We start from the raw sequence: 23,069 nt of genomic DNA, 5'->3' as shown, positions 1-23,069 counted from the left end.
ACTGTCGTAACACCTGTTGCAGGTAACCTTTCTTTCCCCTCCTCCATCATTTATCATGATTGATGCCCGTCCTGTTTTAGAAATCCGCCCCATATTAGCTACCCCACAGTTAAGTGGGACTAAGGCGGTGGAACAGGAACAGCCCTGTCTGGAACAGCCTGAACCTAACACAGGTTAACTGCCTTAACTGCCCCCGTCATCTGTTAGCTACCCATCTGAGGAGCTGTTGAATGAAAGCAAAAGGGGGGCATAGGAGGAGTGGAGGGGGTGGTCACATTTCTGCTGTAAAAGCTGTAGGAGGTAGGCAGAATAAAGTTGCCATTTGGTCATATAAAATTGTTGGGGTCCTTGATCAAAGAAAAACAAGGTGGACTGGTAAGTATTTTTGGACAAATTTGAGCTCTGCTCACTGAGATGTTTTGTTTGACTTCCAAAATTACAATTTCCCTGCCAACTTTTCTTTCTTGCTCTGCCAAAACAGTTGCATGTGATTATCACTCAGCTAATTTAAAGGCTGAGAAAAACATCACAAAAAAATGAAAATAGAACATTCCCGTTCATGATGCTTTACACGAGATGCAGGAGGCAGTGGTAACACAAGGCTCAGTTTTTAAGCCTGTGGAGGTATATAAAGAACAGTACATACCCACACAGGTTCTTCCATCTGCAGCCAGCTGAAGTCCCGGCGATGGACACTGACATCGGACCTCTCCTTTCAGCACCTCGCAGCCGTACTGGCAGTTGGCCATGCCACAAGTGCGAGCGTCTGATGGACAAGGGAAAAACACAACACATATTAACACGAGGGGGCCACAAGGGAAAATAATGGGGAGGAGGGGGCGTTTATAAAGCTCACACTCTCACTTTTCTTTCCTTCTCACATCCACACTTTATCCTCCAGCTAGTGTGTGAGAGCCAGGCCACTGCCTGCCTTTTCAGATATTAGCAGAGTTGACCCTGAGGTGCAGACAACAGAACAGCACACACTCTGCCATTATTAGATTCCTGTGCTGCTCAGTCACTGTGCTCACACCTTAGCCCACGCAATCCTCCCTCACCCACTTTCATCCTCTCCTACACCTAAAGAATCCTAATCCATCTCCATCTTATCGAAGTGGTTTGCAGCACCTCTGTTGTTGAGCCGTGCCGGGCAGATCAAGACCCTCCATATAATAATATAATGGAGCAGCTTCTTTCAATAACTTCGGACCCTAAAAAGGAAATTAAAAGTGAGGCTCATGCTGCCGCTGCTACTTCAGCTGCCGCAGGCACCCTGGAGCACAGTTTGATGACTGAGGCAGGCCGCGCTGATTAAATGCTACAGCGATCTATTGATCAAAGCAGTAGCAGGGGAGAAAAGACGAGCAGTAAGGTGTTTAACACTATCATGCTATCATCACACAACAACACCTGGAATACTTTGCCCCAAGTGGTGAGCAATTCAGAATTTAAAAGGGGGGAAAATGAATTTTCCTCTGATAAAAAAGAACTAATTAAAATGAGGCACTGAAAGTCACGCCATGCTCAAGTGGAAACGTGAGGAGAAAATAGTTATCAGGTGGGAAACAGAGTTTACAGAGAGACATGTACAGGCATTAACTCCCATTCTGTGGAATGCCTCAGGGCAACCAATACGAAGTGCGCATTCACTCGAGGGTCTTAAGATTGTGTTTCTTTTATACTTTTCATTTTAGGCCTCTTAGGGTTCTTCAGAGGGGTCCTTCAGACTGCAGCGCTGCAATAATGAAGCGGATCAACGTGGGGCTTTAATCAAAACAGTCTATCAAAGGATTGCGAAGCTGCTGTCAGAGGTACTCACACACAAGTGGGAAAATGTATTTTATAATAGAGCATATGTCATCAGCATTGCTTTGCGCTGGTATTCAGATGAATACATTTGTAGTGAAGTGAAGAAAGGCGTCAAAGTAGCACACCCAGGCTACAAAAAGAGAGATTATGAATAAGAGAATAAGGGAGAAAACAGATCAAGAGTGAGAAAATCCACATTTCAGACAACAACACAAACAGAGATGTGTGTGTGTGTGTGTGTGTGTGTGTGTGTGTGTGTGTGTGTGTGTGTGTGTGTAAAAGACTCACTTCCACAGGTCCCGTCAGGCATCAGCATGTAGCCGTTGAGGCAGTAGCACTTGTAACTCCCATAAGTGTTCATGCACCTGTGTTTACAAGGCCTCGGCTTCAGCCCACACTCATTCAGGTCTGCAGACAGAGAGAGACAGCATAAGTGGACTGCAAAGGTGAAATTAGTCAGAGGGCAAAGGTGAAGAGGTTAACAATGTCAAACCTCACCCATCCATTTATATGTGTGTGTCTGTGGGTGTGTTAATTTGTGTGTCTGTAAGGGGCGGGGGTGTCTTCGAGGAAGTGCCGTGTCCTGACAGGCCTGTAACTTCCCCCTTTGATGATTTAACAGGAAGCCAGTGTCAACTGTCAACCTGCCCATTACCTGCAAGTGATAAAAGATGCTACTATGTATGCCCCTCTGAGTCACCACAACTCCGTGTGGTTGTAGCTGCAAAATCCAACTCCCTTTGATAGCTACATATAATTCCGCTGTTTTTATGCAGACATAAAAGTGGTGAAATCTCACCCACAACAGCCCGTGAAAATCGTATTAGAAAATGATGCTGTCTGACTCCAGAGCAGGGAGGGCTCCTGGGAGAAAGGAATATGCCCTGAGCTCAACACCTGTCAAACGCTTATGCAAATTCAAGTCATTATAACCTTCTCACAGCACAACATTTATATATTTCAGTCGCAGGGCTCTGGTGTTGTGCATGTTGCCTCACAGGAATGACTTGCTGACACTCCTAAATGAAACAGAGACACACCATTAATGTCATTAGTTACACCTATGTACTTTTTGCTACGACAAGGAGTCAAACTGTCCTCTGTGTGAAGGGTTTACAAAGGCTAAATTAAATAAATATTTTTTTGTTTATATCTTCTTACTGTAGACCTCACTGTAATCTTATTTTGAGGACTGTAACGAAAGTAAAGCGACATTCACAACATTAAAAATGTCGCAAACCAACAGCTAGATTGCTCTGTTGTCCTTAATGGTGGCAGACATTTTGACATGTTATAGCAGGAGATGTACGGGTGTAACTAATAACATTAATCATGTTCTTATTCCACTTTGGTATCTCAGTCTCTGGGCCCTGGCACAACCTCTCTGAGTTGACACACCGACACTCCTTATTGGAACAGAGACACCATTAATGTAATTAATTATTATAATCTGTTACTTCTTGCTATGACACGTTTAAGTATCTTTTATTAAAATGCTAATAGCAGCTGAGTTTAAGAAGTTATCAATTTTATGTCTGATTGTAATCTCTACTGAGCACTTATTTTAAAGACTGTAAAGTGACTTTTATCCAAATTGTAGCAAATGAATCAATAAGAGCGTGTTGGCTCTATATGGCAGATAATTTGACAAGTCATTGTATTAAACACATAGAGAGAAAATAACATTAATAATGTCCACATTTCATTCAGGGTTGCTGGTACAGGGTGTTGGTATTGTGCATGCTGGCTCTCTAGCATACCTTAATGGAACAGATCAGTCATCACTGTTGCTAATAATATCTGTGTGATTGGTTCACTTGACCTGAATAAGAAAAATTACTTTCATTTAAGGCCCTGTCAACACATTTACAGGTCTTTTTTGAAAACAGTTATTTTCTTCTACATTTTGGCTTCTTGTCCACATACTGAGTGTAAGGTCAGTAAAACTTTTTTTTTCTTCCAAAATGTCTTCTAAGGTTCAGTTTTTTTCAAAATTCTGGGTATTTTATCAGCATGGATATGTGAAATGGAGCATTTGGTAAACAATTGCATCGTGTCCTATATTTGTGCATCCCCAGTGTTGCTTTGTGTAATTAACATGCACCATAAACAACGACAACAATGGAAGACTTCTGGTCTGTTTACATTTTGCACTGCTTTGTCTGATGACTTAATGTCTGTATTAAGTGGCATATGGGGGCATCTAAAAAACTGAGATATCATTTATTGAGCATCGCAGTAGTTCAGGTAGGGACATAAGGCACATTATAGTCACAATTATGCTTACAAGCATTTAGGTGGTCCATACTGGCTGGTGCCAAATCATTGTTCTCCCTCAAATAAATGATTAAATACTGACACAAGTGTGCTGACCTAACTGTTGTTGTTAACACTTGTGCTTTGTCTACTACCATAAGTCAAAATTTCTGCTGCGAATAAGGCTAATATGCATTCTGGATGCACATCTTTCTTAATAGAATATTGATCATGCTGCCATTATCTGTGGTGGAAAGTAACTAATTACTCTCATTAGAGTAATTGAGAATCTTTGTGGTGTATTTGTTCTGTTTGAGTACACTCAATAATTAATGTAAGTGGATTCTTGATTCTCTCTGCAGTCATACATTGGGAAAGAGAGGGATTATAGAGGAGCCCGCAGTTATGCTGTTCTGACACAGAGAGGAAGATTTTTCATTTCAGTTTTCTTTAAACCTCTTTTTCATCCTAAAGCAATGTTCAAGATTAAGTTTTCTCATGAAGAAAATAGTGTCACTACTCTTGCAGGGCATCACTGGATTGAAGAAGGTAGGTTTAAAAATGCTTTCTTACTTCTCATTTTCACTAATATTTTGAAAAAGCAACAGTACTCCTACTTCAGCAGGACATTCTCGAAATCAACCTTATTGCAGTTTTGGGTAATGAAAACACAATTCATGGCTCTAAGGGGGGTGAAACATTACTTTGCAGCCTGTAAGAATTAACACACATTAAGCCAAATCTCACTGTAATGATTTGATGCAGTTCAGATCTCACACAAAAATTGTAATATTTCCTTTTAGTTTGAGTTTTCACATAATTTAGACTAATTTTAGTGGATTATTTAAACACCCCTTCAAATTAAATAACGGCTCAAATACTGAATGACTCCTGGATTTGGTCCAATGCTTTCCCCTGAGAGTGTGCAGGTGGGTTTTAAAGACTTTAAAATGTTGACATAGACAACGAGTGTTGATGAAAGTAACTATTTCACATATTTGTTCCTTGTATCAACAAAACATGTTATCCTGCCTCTCACCTAAATGTGGGGTCTATTGAGAGTACCCAGCCCAAAAGGGGAAAATCCAACTTGTAACTACACAGGAATCCATCACATTGGAATGATAACACAGGCCCCAAGAAATAGAAATAACTTGAACTATGAATATCAACCGCTGTTTCTGGGATACGAACCACCACAAATAGATTTCGTCTCACTGTACAGCACATGGGGGGGTCGTTTTCATCTTGGCCGGCCGCACTGTAAATGGCGCCATGTTTAGCTCGATGAACATATGCAGGGTGCATTCTTTGAGTGCCACATACCTCCTGCATTAAACAGATGCCATAGATTAATTTGGATAAATGACGGAGCGGATTCCTTGTTTGTATAACCGCAGACCCCACCTTCTATTAATGGCAGCTTCCACTGAAGCCATGTAGGTTGATTTAAAGGGCGCGGCTGGAATTTGCATCAACTGTCCGCTTGTTGAATCCCACTTTACCAAGTGCCACCTGGCTTTAAGTTATGTTCCATAACTGTAAATTCCTCTGGATATACAGGGGTCGATGTGTGAATGCAGTTGTTCGATGAGGGCCACTGAAACGTTTATAGTTACTGTCACTGAATACAAGAGTATGAATAACAAGGAGCAGACATTTAGGAGTGTCAGAACTGTTTTTGTTCCACTAAAGATGGGCTTGTGTTACAAGCAATTCAAATGCATTTGATAAGAGACCCTTATACACTGGTTCTTTCATTAAATTGCAGGGGATTGAGTGGCATCTAGCCAATGAGAATTGCAGATTGCGACTGATTGCAGATTAAACTTCTCCTGGTGCTCATGGTTCAGATGGTTTTCATAGGGAACAAAATTATCTGCAGGGGTCTCTTTATCTCCAAAACAAACAGACCCACTGATTAAAACCAGTAAAAACACAGACTAAAGCAGTTTCACATGATGAATCACTGTTTCTTTGATGCTTTTTAGTATGTCGGAGATGGGCCACTATCGAGCACCTGCTAATCTGTGCTCACCATATTTCTCTGATAATTTAAGATTTAAATGATTTGGAGGTTTTACCAGGAGCCAAAGGTCTCTTCCTCTCCAAAACAAATGGACCCAATGTTTTAAACCAGAACAAACACTAAATGAAGCAGTTGTACATTGGAAAAAATCAGTATTTTTTCAAAGCTCTCAACGCGTGGCTGCTAACCACATTGGCCAACGTGAAAACATGAATGGTGGTTGGTTTGTCCATTCTAGGCTACAGTAGAAACAGGGCAGGGCAACATTGTGGAATCTGTGAACAAGGACCCACTCACTATGTAGATAAAAGCATCTCATTCTAACATAATGAAAACAGAACATTTCTTATTTTCAGGTGATTATACACTACAGAAAACATACTTTTTGTATTATTTTCCATTTCTGCCAATATCCTCCTACATCCTATACACTGGACCTTTAAAGATTATGTTTAATATTATATAAAATCTTATCTAATCTAGGTATAAAAATGATAGAAATGAATATATATAGTGCAAACTGTCTGAAACATTATGCGAGTAGAAATGTGCATGTGCATGTGAGAAGAGGTTTTCTAGTCAGGTGCAATGTCATATCAAATAAATACTGAAATTGCACTGCACACACATAATAGGTCTTGTTGCCAAAAGCAAATTGCTCTGTCATTGTCTTTGAGCTACTGGTGGTGTGAAACACATGAACATGAAGGCCATTGTGGTTTTAAAGCCTTTTTAACAGTCTTTTTTTCTTGACTATTATTAATGCTGCCTAATTCTTTATCAAAACAAGCTGAGTCAAAATGATTTGTCCTGTCCTTGTCAGGCAGGAGGCTTAGCTCTGATAATTTTCCCAGTCTGTGAAACACATGCACACGCACGCACGCACACGCACACGCACACACACACACACACACTTCATTTTTTAATTAGCAGTGTCTGACCATTTTTCCTCCCTGGTTTTTACAGTAAACAACTGGCATTCTCATTACTGTGATTACAGAAAACCATAGCAACACTGTCCATTGTCAGCGTGGCAGAGAAACAGGTCTCCACTTGCCCGGTACACTGAAAAACAGCTTAAAAATGTAAATGAGGGATTATTGAAATGGTCACATTCTCAGACAGAGGCAGCTCCGTGAGCATCAGCACATGCCAGACACAAGACTCAGCCAGGGTCTCTTCTATGTTGAAAAAAACAGACAAGACAGAGACAGGACACATAGGACTGAGGGAGGACACACAGAGATGGAAAAACTGAGAGATAACAGGCAGTCATGACCACAAACTGACAAATCGACACGGCCCCAGGACTGCAGAAACCTGTGCAATAGCAGAGGTGGAGAGCCCCTCTGGGGTGTTCACTGTACGCTAAATGAACTGCTGAGACACATCTGAAGTGATGCAAAGTGGAGTGATTTATTGGGTCAGCTCCACTGAGGTATGCTTTGCTACATTCCCGACACGCCTCTATCACTGACAGAGAGATTAGCAAAAGGCTTTTTCTTGGGGATATTATTGACTCTAAAGAAGATAAGACTCGTAAGAACTTGAGGCCTTTTTCTCAGCAGTGATGGAGGAGTCATGAGTGCTGTGTCCATGTCGATGATGGTTTTAAAAGGGAAGGAGGAGCTCTCTGTTCCAGGTGCTCAAAAAATTGGAGAGGAAAATGAGAAAGGAGAGGAGGGCAGAGCAATAAGGCAAAATCGTGATGGCTCTTTGGTACTGAGAAACTGATTTCTCAGGGTAGAGAGTGAAAGAAAGAAGAAGAGTGGTCACATGCTTTGCATTCATGCTAGCATTTCCACTTAAAATCTACTCTTGGGTGGTGTCTTTTCTGCCAGGGGAAGCCGTAAGAAAATAGTTGAGAGTGACATTCACTCCTTCGCAGTCTGCACAGTGCAGCACCATGCATGTTGCTAAGACTGGGAAGAAAAGGAAAAGCTGCTGGGAAGGGAGGTCGACGAATCTCACCCTCCATCACTACCCTCGCTGGCTGATGGTCCACGGGAAGAAAAATAGGAGGGTGACTGAACCACACTGGTGGGGTTAAATAGTCCAGCTCCTCTTCTTTAGACAAAAGAAAATTGGTTAGAGGGGATGGGGGTAGTGGGTGGAAAGAGGTTTTGATTGAAGATAAAGTAGTAAAGAGTAAGGAAGACAGAAGGAGAGAGACAGAGAGACGTAGTGAGAAAGAAAGGCACCAACCACTGGATTAGAACACCTCTGACCACACCACATTCCTGGAAAGTAAAGAGGTACATTATGCAGAAAAGAGGATTACACTTGTGGGAATTGGACATGAGCTGAGTATCAGAAAAAGAAATTCTAGGGCACATGGGAGAAACAGTGGAATTGTTTTGCATCCCCTCTCCTCCTGCCCCTCCTCTCCTGTGCATTCCTTTTTTGTTGTGAGGGTGAAATAGGATCTGAGAGAATTACAGTATCTCACAGATTCAGAGGATCCCTTCTCAATTTGTATCTGGAGGTTCAAAGGTAGACATGAATTAATGTCAAAAAAGGCAAATCGCTGCTTGACTACAAACAGTGTCAAGAATTTCAGTCCCCTCCCCTCTCTGCTGATCCATCTATCCGTCCCACAACCTCTCCTCAGGCGGTCAGCTAACAACACCTATTGTTAAGTGACACAAAGATGATACAGCAACCTCTGACTATTTTGCACGCTTCAAATCGCTTCGAAGCGTTTCCCTATTGAGGGATGCAGTAACTTAAGCTGAGAGGTTATGCAAGTTGACTGCATTCCTGCCAACTCTGCCCAGGACAGAAACACTCCTTGAAGGCCTTATCTGAAAATAGGCACCATGGATGAGGTAGAAGACATTTTAGTAACTAAGAGCAGTAATTGACAGAGAGAATCATGTAACCAGTGTGGCACGTCTAATAAGTTTGCCTTTCTTCTTATTGGCAGGCAGGTAAAGAGTCCGTGCAGAGAGCAAATGAGGAACATTGGCTTAAATGTCTCTTGGAAATCACAAGGTCAATAAGTAGAGCTGGGCATACACTGTACAATTTGAGCCTGTTTCTAACCAATTTTTGAGCCACATGATTGTTTCTGACACGATTTTTGAGCTACATGACTCATTTTTGAGTCAGACTAAACTTTAGCTCTGTCAGATGTTGTTTTCCGTGCAGTGAACAGGTGAGAGCAAGGATTGATCATGGCCTGATCAGCTGCTTCTGACCTGCTGCTTTTTGTTCAGATAAATTTCTGACAATTTTCTGAAATTTTTGTCGGTCATTGTCAGGCTCTCGCACAGCTGAAGCACAGCGTCAAGTTAATTTCCCAAGGTCAGTGCCTTTCTTCTTACACAATCAATCATACAGTGTATGCCCGGCCAGTTTGTTGGTTGCTGCTTACTTGTGTATGTGTGAGAGAGAATGAGAGAGCAAGAGAGACCAAGAGAAAGGATAACAAAACTTGAAGTGACTCCTTTCTTTTTGAAAAAAATGACTTTTAAGCTCTTTTTGGGACCTGTCTTTAAATCATTGTGAACTTAAGCTCCGCTGGCAAACAATCTTCTACCAGCCCAAGAGCTTTCAGACAAATCTTTATTGACTATAGTCAATAGCCAGGATGGTCTGCAGGGGCCTACAGGCTGTTTATTGTCTATTTTACACATACAGTGTGAGCACTCAGGTCACGGTTTGACAATCTGACCACAGTGTGAGCACATATCTCTTGAGCTTTGGCTTTAAATGGCAGATGATTTACTGATACAGTAGGAGAGAACTAAACAACAAGTCTAAAAACTGGTAAACAGTGTAAACCAAATTTAAACATGTGAAATCTATGGAAAAAAATAATATCTCTGCATTGAATTAAAAGGGGTTTTGACTATTGCTAAACCACATTAATATGCTGGACAAAAAAATCCCTGAATTGTTTGGAAAAAAGTGAAAGGCATACTATGATGGAATTGTCCATTACTATTTTTTAAACACAACATTCAAATTTAGCCCCTCCTCTCTACACTACGTGTTCATACACTGCAAGATAATGTCGTAGGGAAATTGCATTAGTTATAATGGTTAGGCTGATACTTAAGCAAGCTAACTATGCTTTTCTATTGAACAGAAAACATGTCAATATCTCATCACTCTTCTTCGTCTCTTTCAGTGCTCGCCAGCAGAAGTGAAAGTGAAAGGCAAACCCAGCTCACTCTCGTTTTGGAACAAGATTTGTCAGCTTAGTGTTTTGACTCCCTTTTTTTGTGGAGGTTTTTGCGCTGTATCCACAATATTTTTTAGATTCCTCTTGAAAGTGTGCTGCCACTATCTGATCTCTACCTTTTATAAAGTCTGAACCCTCACTTGTGCACTGGGGCTACATGTTAATAAAGGTCCTGAGAAAAGCAAAATAAGAAGAAAAAAAAGAAGTACAGGCAGAGTGCAGATAAATAGCACACACTTCTGGTGGGTCATTATTGGGAGGGATTACATCTGTATGAATCTACACATTGTTGTTGTTTTTTTTAGGAAATTCCTGCATAGCGCACCTTTAAACTTGTACAATATCACATAAAATTGGAAGACAGGGTAGCTTTACTGCTACATGAAGTTACAATATCATACCACCAGTCTCCCCCAGAAACAATCTCTGCATGATTATCCAAAGGGATCTGACACTGATCCCCCCGGGACTCACTGAATGTTAGTGAGATGCCAAAAAGTGCATCATGTGGTATAAATAATAAAATAGTTTAAAAAAAGCAAAAAAGAGACTGTGCTGTGCACCCATTGTTAAATGAGTTCTGCTACAGTGTACAGCCACAGTGAGAACATAGCAGCGATAACAGCCAGAAACTTGAAGAGTGTTTGTTTTGACTTGTTCATTTAACGGGCCAAGATTATGGCTCTGTGATAACACAAAATAACCTCAAAGAGTCTGCAGGAGGTCAATGACATTATTGATCTGATCTCAACAATCACTTAGCCAGGTGTTCAGATTTTAATGCCGCTTTACTTTCTGGTCTGTATCTATGCCGCACCTTCCTGCCATTCTTCATTCCTTTTCATCGGTTCACTAAAAAAGGGCAGTTCTGCACCTGGTGTGAGGAGATACTGCCATACTGTGTTTTATATTGTAACATATTGTCTCTTCATATACATTTGTTCAACACTAGTAATAACTGGCTGGTACAGTAAAACTTGGGCTTGCTTTTTTGCATCATTACAATCACCACAAGGTTAGGAGGTTATGAGAGGTGTTGCAATATACCAGTTTTGACGATAACTGTTTTATTTAAAAATGAAATATTGATATCATTTTATATATGCACATATGATAATATTGTGTAAACAATCCAGAGCCTCTTAAATCATTTCTATCTCTTTCTGCTCTCCCTTTTTTCTCGCTTTCCCTACACCATCTGGTTGTCTTTTTAGTATCCATTAAGTATAAATGATCCTTTTCTACGCTTTTGTGCAGTTAGAGTTGAATATTCTCACTCCACCTCTCTACACTCCAAGGGCATAGGTTTCGTTTCAACTTTCAGGCTGGGGGCACATATGAATTTAGGGTCCTCTATTGGATATTTATTGCATCAAATACTTTATTTTCTAGTATGGAGATTTTGGAGCACCAATTTCAGCCCTTTAGCATTAACTTAAAATCGAAAATTTTTGTCAAAATAGAAGTCCTTTGCTAACTTCATGTTTTTATTGGGATGGACAAACACACTTGTTCTAAATATGAGGAGATGAGTGGATAAAGTTTAATGTGAATTTGACTGATGGCTTTTTCCCAAGTAGTCTATAGATACTGGGATATCATTATCATGAACTCTTTTGGCCATGATAATCATGTAGTGGAAATATGACTTGTGCCATTTGAAATCCTGCTTATATGGGTCATTTAAGGTCAACATTACCCCATACTTTTTTAATGACCTTATTATACTTGAAAACAAATAAAATTATGAGAAATTAAATGATCATTGAAGGAAAAATACACAGTATGATAACATGCACGCAATACTTGCAGCTGCTTGACCATTAACAGCAGATAGCCAGGAAGACAAACAGTGACGGAGAGGAATTGTTCTCTAAATCAACAACCCTTAAGTATCTGTCTTCACTTGACCTGAATTAAATCATAAAATGTTCAGGAACAGCAATGTGAAGTTTCCAAGATAAAGCAGTGAAGGTCCTGATATTAGCTAATATTCTAAAAACAGATCTAGAAACAAATTGCGTACTTACTTCAACCGTAGCTCAAGAGTCTATCATACTTGAAGTGGTAATAATTACATAGTTGGCAGATAGAAAAGGGGGGAAAGGTAGAAAGCAACATCTGGAGGCGCTACAGCTGTATTGCATCTGATGTCTGCGATGTGTCACTCCTCCAGCAAAATCTTTTTATAGTGTCTTAACAGCAGGTCAACTACACCTAATTAAATCCACCTGCACAGAATAATCATCTATTAAAATGATTGGATCAGCAGGGGGAGCGTGCTGCCAAATTGTTAAACAGATTATCCCTATAATGAGTTTATTTGTGCAGCGAGAGCGTATTCATCTATCCTCACCATGCTGTATGACAGATCCAATTCTCATCAGCACCAAAGGTGAAGCACCTTCTAAAAATGATAGGGATTCTCAAAGTAATGCTATTATTCTTGACAGTTGAGTGCCCATTAATTTAATGAACATAATCAGGTTCATTCAAATGATCCCATTCAGGAGGTTTTCTTTATAGGAAAAGAAATGAAAGTGAAATAAACACTATGGTACAATAATTTGGCAGGTAAAAAGAGCTGGCACTAAAAACAGACATGCAGTCCTTGAAGTATAAATCTTTCATAACAGTACCGGCTCATAAAAGTTTGACAGAGGAAAATATGGCTTTGATTCTGAGAGTGATGAAATCAATACTGTATCTGCCAAGCTTTGTGTTTGCTGTAAACACTCATGTTTCCTTTGTTTTTGCCCCATACTACTGGTGTTCCTGAAGTGTTTAACACTCTTTTGTAATCCTCGGGGGTCACACATCTGTCCACAACTCCCACTTAGAGCAAAAGAATATGTGTCCATTTGTGGATGCATGCAAAATATCTTTTTTGCATGCACAGGTTTATTTACAGTGAGTAAGTCTTCATTTTATTGTTTTAATGCTAGATTCCACTTAGCGTCTTCTTTGAGGACATCATCATGCCAACTTTACTAAACTTCACCGAGCTTATTCGACATTTGTGTCAGTGTGACAGCCAGCATGCCAGGACTAAACACGCAAATACACTAGACCCGGATGCTGTTTGAGGGTCACACACACTAACATTGTAAAGTAATGGATATAGCTATCATGAAGTTACCAACTGGTTTTTGGACTCCCGTTTTTCAGCCATCCCAATCTTGGCATTTTTGGAGCAAAAAGTGGATGAGAGTGTGGAGCTGCGGAAGAGCAAGGGGTGAATCTGACTCATAAAGTAAAACGACACCTCACAGTCTGCCTGTCACTCAGGTGGCTTCCCCCTTTAAGATGTTCAATTTTAAAATTACAATTAAAAAAATTTGAATTTTAAAATGTAAACGGCTGAGTTAGAAAAAATGAATCTGCGTAAAGTTGCCAAGAATGTTGAAATTAGCTATAGAGACCACAACGGTTTGTTTATATAGGCTGTAAGCATGTTTATTTCTGGTTTCAAGCTTTTTTTTTCAGTTTTGGAGCCAGCCTCAAGTGGTCAGTTGATGAACTGCAGTTTTTGGCACTTGTCTACATTTTCAGAGCTTGCCACTTAATCATGCATATGTTGCTTCTGGAACACCGGCATGATATAAAAAATCATTAGGCAGCATTATGCAGGTGTGATTTGGTTCAGTGTAAAAAAAAAAAGTAAAGCTGGACTAATGGCAGATCTTCCTTATGCCAGTATTGCAAAAAATGTTGTTTAAAAATAGCTATTGGTTTAAAGTCGGGAGGGACTGAATTACTAACCATAATGAAGGTTCACATTATTTTCATTTTTATAAGAAGATCCAATCATGGCTTAATTTATATTGAAGACACACATCAAGCTTTTATCATGTCTTTTTTCTTAAAATAGAAGTTTTGACTCTCAAATAATGCATGCTGGGAAGTCTGCTAATATGCTGATTACATTTCTTTAGAAACTTAATTTAATGAATTTAGTGAACTCTCAGCAGTACATTCTTTCAACTCATCATTTAAATCAGGGGTGCTCAAAGTTTCGTTAACTGAGTGCCAACTTAAGGAGCAAGAATATGATTAAGGGCTGCACAGGAAAAGTGCAAACAAAATATCTTTTCCATCTTACTCTCACATTAAACTACTGAGATCTACGCGGAAATCCCAAACTTTAAAAAAACAGCACTTGCCTTGATGATAGAACGTAATTCCAGCGATGATAGTGATGTGCCATTACTTGTAATGCAACCAATAGCTTTCTACAAGTTGTCACTCCTAACCTGACAGACACTTAGAGAGGCACAGTTTGACACATTAGCCAAAAGATGTATTAAAAGCAAGTTACTGAAAGTGAAAAAGTTTAAATGGAATGCGAATTATTAAAAAATGATGCATTCATGTCAAGTTCAGCAGTCAAACAAAATGTGTCTGAAAGCCATCATTAGCCTTGGAGCCACACTTTAAGAAACTGTTTATTTCAAGTTAACGGATTTAAGTTCATGAGTTCTAAAGTGGTCTGAAAGTAAGAATTTTTAGTTGAATATACTTAAAAAAACACACACACACACATGTAAATGTACAGAATTTATAGCTAAAAAAGATTAGCTGATTCCACTGTTTCTTTGCTTTTATTGCTGTATGATGTTTGACGGTACATCAGGTTGACTACTTGACCTTTAGCAGCACTGAGGTCAGAAAAGCAGCTCTGGGCAACATGTTTCACTCCTCCAGTTGACTCCTCGAGATAAATGTCATTCTCCAGAGAGACAGGATATTAGAATGCTTCGAAACATTGGCCACCTGGCACATCAATAGCAAACCTCAGATCAATGTTTAATGGAGGCTGCATTTAAATGAGAAAATCTAATCTATGGTAGGAGAATAATTAAATTGGTTTCTATAGCATGTGCCAGCTCACAACAGACTCCAAGGTTATCTCCAACTAAACAGGCTGAAAGGGCAAGTCTGCCACTCAAAGCCGGGTAAAACGAAAAGCTCTGTAGAACGTGGAGAGCTTATTGGACAAATAGGGCTCCGATGGACACTTGAAAGTACAGTTTCATCTTGAAAGGTCTTGGAATCACATTTGTCAGATAAGTCTGTCTGAATGGTTGGCAGCAAAGTCTATTGTAGTTGGATATGGGACACTGATCCTTTTTCCTCTCCCCTTTGTTGCAGATTAAGACAAAGTACAGCCGTCTGGCCGGGCAGACAGGAGCCACCTATAGCCTCAAAATGCAGGATGAGTCATTTGGAACATTCCGGAAAGGATTTCAACACCTCCACAGCCCCCCTCATCCTCCTACACCACCTCAACCCTTGTTTTTAATTACACACTATCCTATTCCTGTCTAAGGGCGTGAATTCCACAAGTATTTTCAAGCTGCTTGGATGCATGTCAACTCCCTAACTAGCTGGGACGCTTTAACGCTTTTCAACATGTCCAATCTGTCAGTTATGAAAATGCACAAAAACTCACACACGCGCTTTCAATAGCATCGGTTGCACTCAGCCGAGCCAAGTTATCTCAGGTCAGTAATTGAGATGTTATCTTCACACAGGAGAGGATGCACCACAGGGATCATTCAAAATGGCCTCACCACTCATTTCCATTTCAGCTGAGTCAGCTCCCCCCCTTTCTTGTGACTAAAGCATCTCCGCTGTTGGCTGGTGGCAAACCAGCTTCCACCCCATGAGAGAGTGACAACTCTAATACGCTTGTGATGCGTGTTGGAGATCTGGCCACAATAAACATTGATTACCAAGCTATTGCTCAGGACAGTTCTCCTTCACTGAGGATTCATGTGGAAAATGTGCATGTCAGCAGGCCTGTCTTTGGCTTAAGGGGATAGGGCATATATTTGACTCTCTATCTTCAACTTCAATGCCATCAGATGTATAAAAAAAACTGGCATGCATTTGAAAAGTGGTGTTTTCATAGTTGCGAGAGTCGAGAGCTCACCTTGATTGCAGGTCTTCCCGGTGAAGCCAGGGTGGCATTTGCACTTATTGGGTCCCACGCACTCTCCGTGCTTACAGCCAGGCTGGCACACAGCTGTTCAGGGAGGATTCAAAGAGGAAAAGACAGATCAGTGCAGCGCCCTGGCAGACTACTTGTTCCAGATCAGAATGACAAAGCACTTAATCCTACTGCTCCTTGACTTGGCTTTAAATTATCTGTTTACTCCACATTTACAGCAATAAGACAGCATGAAGCCTCATTTATGTGTGTGGAAATGTGTTTGTTTCCTTCTCCTTGTGTGACAGTGTTATTATCATTGACTAATAGAAATAGAGGAGCCATTTTCAGCTAACCACATCATTTTTCAAGCTGGAAGTTTTATTGTCCTCACTGATACTAAATCTCTTCACGCTGTGAGAGATAAATGAGAAGTTTGACCTTTTCACACCAAGCAAAGTTTTGATTTTCCCTGGTTATAAAATACAGAGCTGTTATTTACGCTGGCAACCAGCCAACGAGGATTACCTTAGCGAATAATATTTCCCCCTTAGACTGAAGCTGAAACAATTATAGCACCAAAATAGTAGATTATAATTAGTGTCTGCCCTGCAGATTGTACACAGTGCGTAGATTGTGATATTTTGAGTGTGTACGGAGATGTGGCAGTTGCGGGAGCTGCACAGCTTCACTAACTCTGTGAGCTGTGTCCGTGAGCTGTAGGCTTACCCTGCTTATCTGACTGTGCTTACTGCAGCTTGCTGCTAAGCATGTCTGATACACGGGGCCTCAGCCAAGTGTTACTAATTTTCATTAAAAGCTTCATTAATTCTGTCATAATACGGTGCAATCAGAGGACTTAATTATCACTGTGGTAGAAGAAGCAGTACATATCCATGTGCTTGTGTGTGTGTGCATGAGAGTATTCTGGATGAGAGTCCTTATCACACCAGCCAGTTTGTTGTGAATCTGGAAAGGTGTGATGGAGTAGTTTTATTTGTGACAATACAGCAGTAAGATTTACTCCATTGCCGTGTCAGAGATGCCAGACATATTACACCCAAACATCCTTCTTGGTACACAACCTCAACCAAGAGGATGTAGCTTTTGGTTTCTCAGAAACTATTTCACAGATTTCTGGGGAAATTGGTAGAACGATTAAGAAATGAACAAGTTAGGGCAAAAAAAAGTTGTTTGTGCTACCAGTGAGAAGATGAGAAGTGATCCAGGAGGTCCACTTTAGGAACTAAATCAAAGCGTCGAAGCTTTTAAAATATCAGTTTTCAGCACCTAAAATAATGTGACAATTAGCCTCTTTGTTGGCAAGCAAGTCACAATAACATTTTCCATATAGCTAGAAAAAAGAATACTTTGCAAGATGGCTAAGCTGTTACTCCCTGTTTTCAGGTGATTTGCTAAACTGGATGTAGATATAACATAAGCCAGATTCCTTTGCAATATCTGGCACTTTACTCTTTAGGTAGTTATATTTTTAAATTTTGAAACTATTTCAGAGACTTCAACATCTTGCAAGCTTCTATGTAAGCTTGTTAGAGGTGGTCAAACTGTTAAACGAGTTAAACAACTGGACCTATCGCTAAGTTTAAATATCATTGTATGAGACAAGCTGATAATTAATGTTGATACATAATGAATTATGTTGGATAACTATCTCTTAAATTTGGGGTTATTTGGAATTTTTGGGATAATCCTATTAAAAAATGGAGCATTTGAATACTGATTTGGACATCAATTACCACAGCAATCGCTTCGAAGCATTTCTGGCAGCCCTTCTAGATGCATACTTTTTGAGGCTTATCAGAAGGACAAAACGCTGCAAAGTTTTTGATAATGTTATTAGAGAGTTTCTGGAAAGATATCTTTGACTGGGGTTAAACTTTTTTGCTGGATGAACTGCGTTTATTTGCAAAAGCCTCCAGCATCAAGACACAAACTCTGCCAACGCAGCGCTCTCATAGAAATAAAAGAGGGGGTCAATGCTACTGTTGGTTTTCACATGATCTTAGTTGGTGGTGTATACCACCACCACTGAGCACTTTATCTCATTGTTTGTGCATCAAAATAGTAAGGTGGGGCCAGATTTTCTGCATACTGCATTCTGGTTTTATTTATTAGTGGAGGCAACATTATCATTATCTGGGTTTAAAGAGATTTTTTCAACATTTTTGATTTTGTTTGCAAAGCATCATTGCTCCATTACTTTTTACTATATTTGGTGAAAAACATACTTGGATGAGTCATACATGCATACAATGTGGTCTATTTTAGACAAACTGCTTAAACTTGGCCACAGTGTGCATTATCAGTATACAGTTGATAAACAGTATGCACATATCAAATGAGAAAAATTCTGCATAGCTTTGGGGTATTTTGATGGCGTTGGATGTGTTTAAATTGAACTGTGCAGCCTTGTCCAAACTCACTCTCTAACTGACTCCTGTTTTCAATGATTTTTATGAATGGTGGAAAAAGATGAAAGACCTAATGATGGACAGAGGGCTGAATAATACACTGCACATGAAATGCATACTTTCAGAATCAAGTAACAATCTCATCCATTCACATTGAGCTTGCAGGGTAGGGTTACCATCTCTAGCTCCTAAGGTTTCAGTCTGTAACATTGTTTAAACTGAATTCAAAAGGCTCATAGAAATGAGATGAATCCTTTAACTGGAGTCGATAACATCTCCAGACTCATTCCACTTTATTTGGCTATGTAATCAAATAGAAAGAAGATATTGTGAGCTCAATTGGGGAGTGACTGTGATATGAGCCAGGGCATTAACACACTGAACAGTCAAGTTCACAACTCCAATGTAAAAATGGCCAAATCTTTTAGAGGAAAAGCAAAAGTTATACTTTCCTGGAAGTAGGACGTTATTTGACAATGGCCCGGTCAGTGGATGCCAAGAAAGAAGCTTGTGATGTTGTTAGTTAGTGGGAAGTCAAGTGGAGGGCTTTTTGTTACTCTCCTACATGGGAGAGGATTTGATTAGCAGGATCAGAGGCACCCATCAACAGGCTTTGCCTCTGAGGGTATTTTTAAGCCTCTGGCCTGGCAGAGAGATCAGGGAAACGGCCGGTGTTCATTAACCACAGCAGAGAACTAAAAATGGTCGCACCAGCTGGAAGGCCAAACATAGCATGTATGACCCTCTTTCCATGAACACCATCAAAACATGCCGAGTGATGACACACTTTCACTCCGGTTTACATCAGCCATTCCTCAGGACAGCACACTGCTGCTACTGATGCAGATTCTTTTGATTTATTGGATGCTGATTGATGCCTGATGGTAAACACAAAGGGAAGTATTAATTTTTAATGACACTGATATTGTGTATGAATGTTTATATTAGTTTAATGCATTACTTCATCAAAGCAAAATGGGAAAATCATTACTGAATCAATTACAGGTTGCATCATCTTGCCATCAGCTTAGTAATTACCTCAAGGTGCTTGTAATGGTTATTTTATTATTGGGTTGCTGATTGTTTTGTTTTGCCATCAATCAATAAATGAGTTCTCAGAGACCGAGGAGACAGACCAAGTTCCAAACCCCTATCAGTTACCAATTATGTAAAACACAACAGACGGTTTTAATGTTTAAAGGTCAAGTGTGTAGGATTAAGCAGGATATTAAGGAGGATATTTTGGCAGAAACTGAATATAACATAAAAAAAAAAAACACTGAAAAACACTGCTTTAAATCACTGGGTGTGTTTGTTTTGGAGAGGGAGAGAGCTCTGGAAATGAAACAGCTCATGGTAAAAACCTGCTTAATGTCTTGATTAGAAAAGGTGAGCACACATCAGCAGGTCCTGGGTTAGCAGGTCATCTGCGGTGTGCCACACAGTGTCAGAAAAACACTGATTGGTATCATAAAGCTCCTTGTTCTTTTACTTTTACTAGTTTGGAGAGGAGGAGACCTCTGCAGATGATTTAGCTCCTGGTAAAAACCTCCTGAATAGCGAACACTGGAGGAATTCTAACCAGGAGAAGTCTGATCTGGTTGCAATCTGCAATCCTTACCAGTACATGCCATTAAAATCCTACACACAGATTCTTTGAGACGCATCAACAGAAGAGAATTATTTTGAATATTTTGCTTGATAAATGACAGCTAATCGCTTATCAAAGCTGTCCTGTGGATTACCTTATCAATACATCAACTAATCATGTCAGGACTAATGTCACACACATACTATACTGAGGACAGATAATCTGAGGTTTGGAATTTGCTTTATCTCATTTACATGCAGAGAAAATGTCACTGATCGACCGGTTAATGTCATGGTGAATATTTCATTTACCTAAGTGATGAAGTAGGATGGTATTGGCATTCTCCACCTGACTGACTTCTGTGCAGTTATGTATGCAGAGCATCTCAAACCACAGTAAAAGGCTCAGTTTTTACTCTGCACCATACACATGGATATATTACTGATATATTAATTAAGAAAAACATTATGGATTTCAGCTTTAAGGGCCTCATTAGTATTCTAAAGAGGTCGACCAGAGGGGCGGTTGAATCTTAATGAAACACTAAAGAACTTGAGCATAATTCATGTTAAGACACAGCTTCAGGTGAAATCAGGTCTGCAGAGTGTAAGCTGTTTGCACACATCTGAGGCTGGGGGGAAGAAGATGGCCGCTGCCAACGGGTGTGAGGTGTTAGCGCTGCTGGGTGGGGGTGGGCCTGGCTCTATAAATAAGAGAGTGGGCCCAGGATTCAGAGGATGTGCCCCCAGCAATACATGTCTTGCAAGATTATTTGGAGAAACATGTGGAGCTAACCTTGGGGCTGGCACCTTATCCCGGCTACTCTGTGAGTTAAGGCGAAGAGAGCTGCAAAACAAATAGCCAAACAAACAAAGTTTGCGGGCATTGTTTAGTGTTTGAGAGCAAAAAAAACAACAAAAACAAAAACATGATGTTAGAGGGCAGAGCATGGTCATTTTGACAAGCACACATTCCTTTGAGAAAGAAAAGAAAAGAAAACACGCACACACACAATCTGGGGTTCTGGAGTCACACATGTTCCCTGTTGCCTCTGGGTAGTCGGCACATTTTGAATGCATTTACAATTGAGTTTTAAAAATGGAAATGATGTCCGAATAAAACCACCGTCTCTGGGGGTGCTCTCTTATTTCAGGAAATGTGAACTACATATTCTTTATCACTGTTATCTAAATGGAAGTGGATAAACCAGTTTGCTCTGTGAAACAGTATGATTATAATTCTCTCTTGAAATTACACCACTCCGCTGAAAGATGAAAATGCCACCGGTATCGCTCAATGAGATCATGATCCTGGTTTCTACAATATGAAATTAAATGCTGAAGCTACCTGACTGTGAGCAGACATTACATTTTTTAAATCAGCTCGGTTTCAAAGCGCCTTTAAAGCCGCAATTGTGTCAAGTAATTCAGAATATGTGCTTTTATTTCCTGCATATATTCCCTTTAATTTTTACGAGCAAGCCCTCCCATTTTGTTTTTATCTTATTACCTGAGAGCAGATGAAAAGGCGCACTTTTAGACGGGCCTTTACAGCCCAGTGATCATGAAAGAAAATGAAGCAGACAAGGAAACCACACAGACAATCATGATAAAGCGAATAACTTAAACTGAGATATCACTTTTCGGCTTTCATCGCTCACTTGTTAGCTCGAATTACCAATTCAAAAGTCCTGGCTTAATCCTGTCCACACCATTCGCTGAAACAAAGACCGCACTCAATCAAACTAAATCCCAGTCTCAGTGGATTTGTAAAATCCACCAGGATCTCTAAAGGAAATTCTAACGTGTGATCTACTTAATATGGAGGTGATATTCAACCCTGTTCCTTTACATTGCAGAGAAAATAAATCTTTCTGCGAGAGCTGGTTTCAAGTCTTTTGGTAAGTCAAACCAGAACAAGTCAAGCCCTTTGAGACATCAAAGCTGTGCAGCTACACAAGGCCTGTTAGTCACTGTCTTATAGATGTTTCACTGTTTCAGCAATTAACCTGTTTGAATGAATGAACTTTCATTTTGATCTCAATCTCAAGCCAGCTTCATGGCACTAACTCAAGTAACTCAATTACTAACTCAGTGTTACGCTAAATTAAATAAGAAACCACCTCCACAGTGAACAAACGATCCAAAAAGAGAAAATTCTTGATGAATTGGAGTGAATGGGGGCCATGTTTAACAACGGCAAAACTATATCAAAACATCCACTTATAAACTCTCACACAAATTGTGCTGTACAAGCCAGGTTGGATTATTCCAGTCTTGTGTACAGTAATTTCAAAACACACTCATTTTTGCTAAAACATTTCTATTTAAAACACTTCCACATCAACAGTCTCAGGCACAGATAAGCACACCTGGCCAAGCTTGTGCATTTTAACGCGGCTCAGTAAAATGCATAAGCAAAGTTTAAACACATGCACTTGCCCAGGCGTGCTTCTGGTATGGTGAAATATTTTAAATATGCTTTCATGTCTTTGGGAAGTACTGAGCATACGGCTGAATAAATGAGACTTAGAGATTAATGCACGGGTTGTTTAAGCCAACTCCGACATTTAATTTGAAGCCAGTATCTGCTGATACCAATGACAAGCTAATATTGCCGTGCATCCCTAATTTGAATCATAATCAGGTCCATATTGAGTAACAAAAATGAGGACTTGATTCTTGACTTGGACTTATCTGTTGTGAGAATATTCCTTTAAATCAGATGAATACTGGGCTGTATAACCATCACTTCAATCAGTTCTTTAGTCAGTTTCTTCCTGAGTTTTGTTGTAAAAGCCCAGATAAATTTGCCTTTCAGAACCTCTAATA

The 23,069-nt window shown here is 40.0% G+C and overlaps 1 protein-coding gene across 5 annotated transcripts in view; it reads right to left on the bottom strand.

Moving 5' to 3' along the window:
* The window catches only part of npnta (nephronectin a), a 64,139-nt gene that overhangs the window by 20,488 nt on the left and 20,582 nt on the right, over window positions 1–23,069 (bottom strand). For 2 of the 5 annotated variants that reach the window (XM_088075963.1, XM_088075961.1), the window contains exons 3-7: window positions 21,034–21,084; window positions 16,219–16,311; window positions 8,066–8,161; window positions 2,098–2,217; window positions 647–766 (exon numbers count right to left, since the gene is read on the bottom strand). In XM_088075963.1, coding sequence (XP_087932089.1) covers window positions 647–766; window positions 2,098–2,217; window positions 8,066–8,161; window positions 16,219–16,311; window positions 21,034–21,084 — 480 coding nt within the window. The remainder of the gene's footprint in view (window positions 1–646; window positions 767–2,097; window positions 2,218–8,065; window positions 8,162–16,218; window positions 16,312–21,033; window positions 21,085–23,069) is intronic. The other 3 variants (XM_088075962.1, XM_042485952.2, XM_042485953.2) reach the window with 3 other exon arrangements.

The sequence above is a fragment of the Plectropomus leopardus genome, chromosome 3 (genome assembly GCF_026936395.1).
Source record: "Plectropomus leopardus strain MGB_pleo_1.0 chromosome 3, ASM2693639v1, whole genome shotgun sequence".
Taxonomy (NCBI): Eukaryota; Metazoa; Chordata; class Actinopteri; order Perciformes; family Serranidae; genus Plectropomus; species Plectropomus leopardus.
This window is presented reverse-complemented; position numbering and strand designations above follow the sequence as displayed.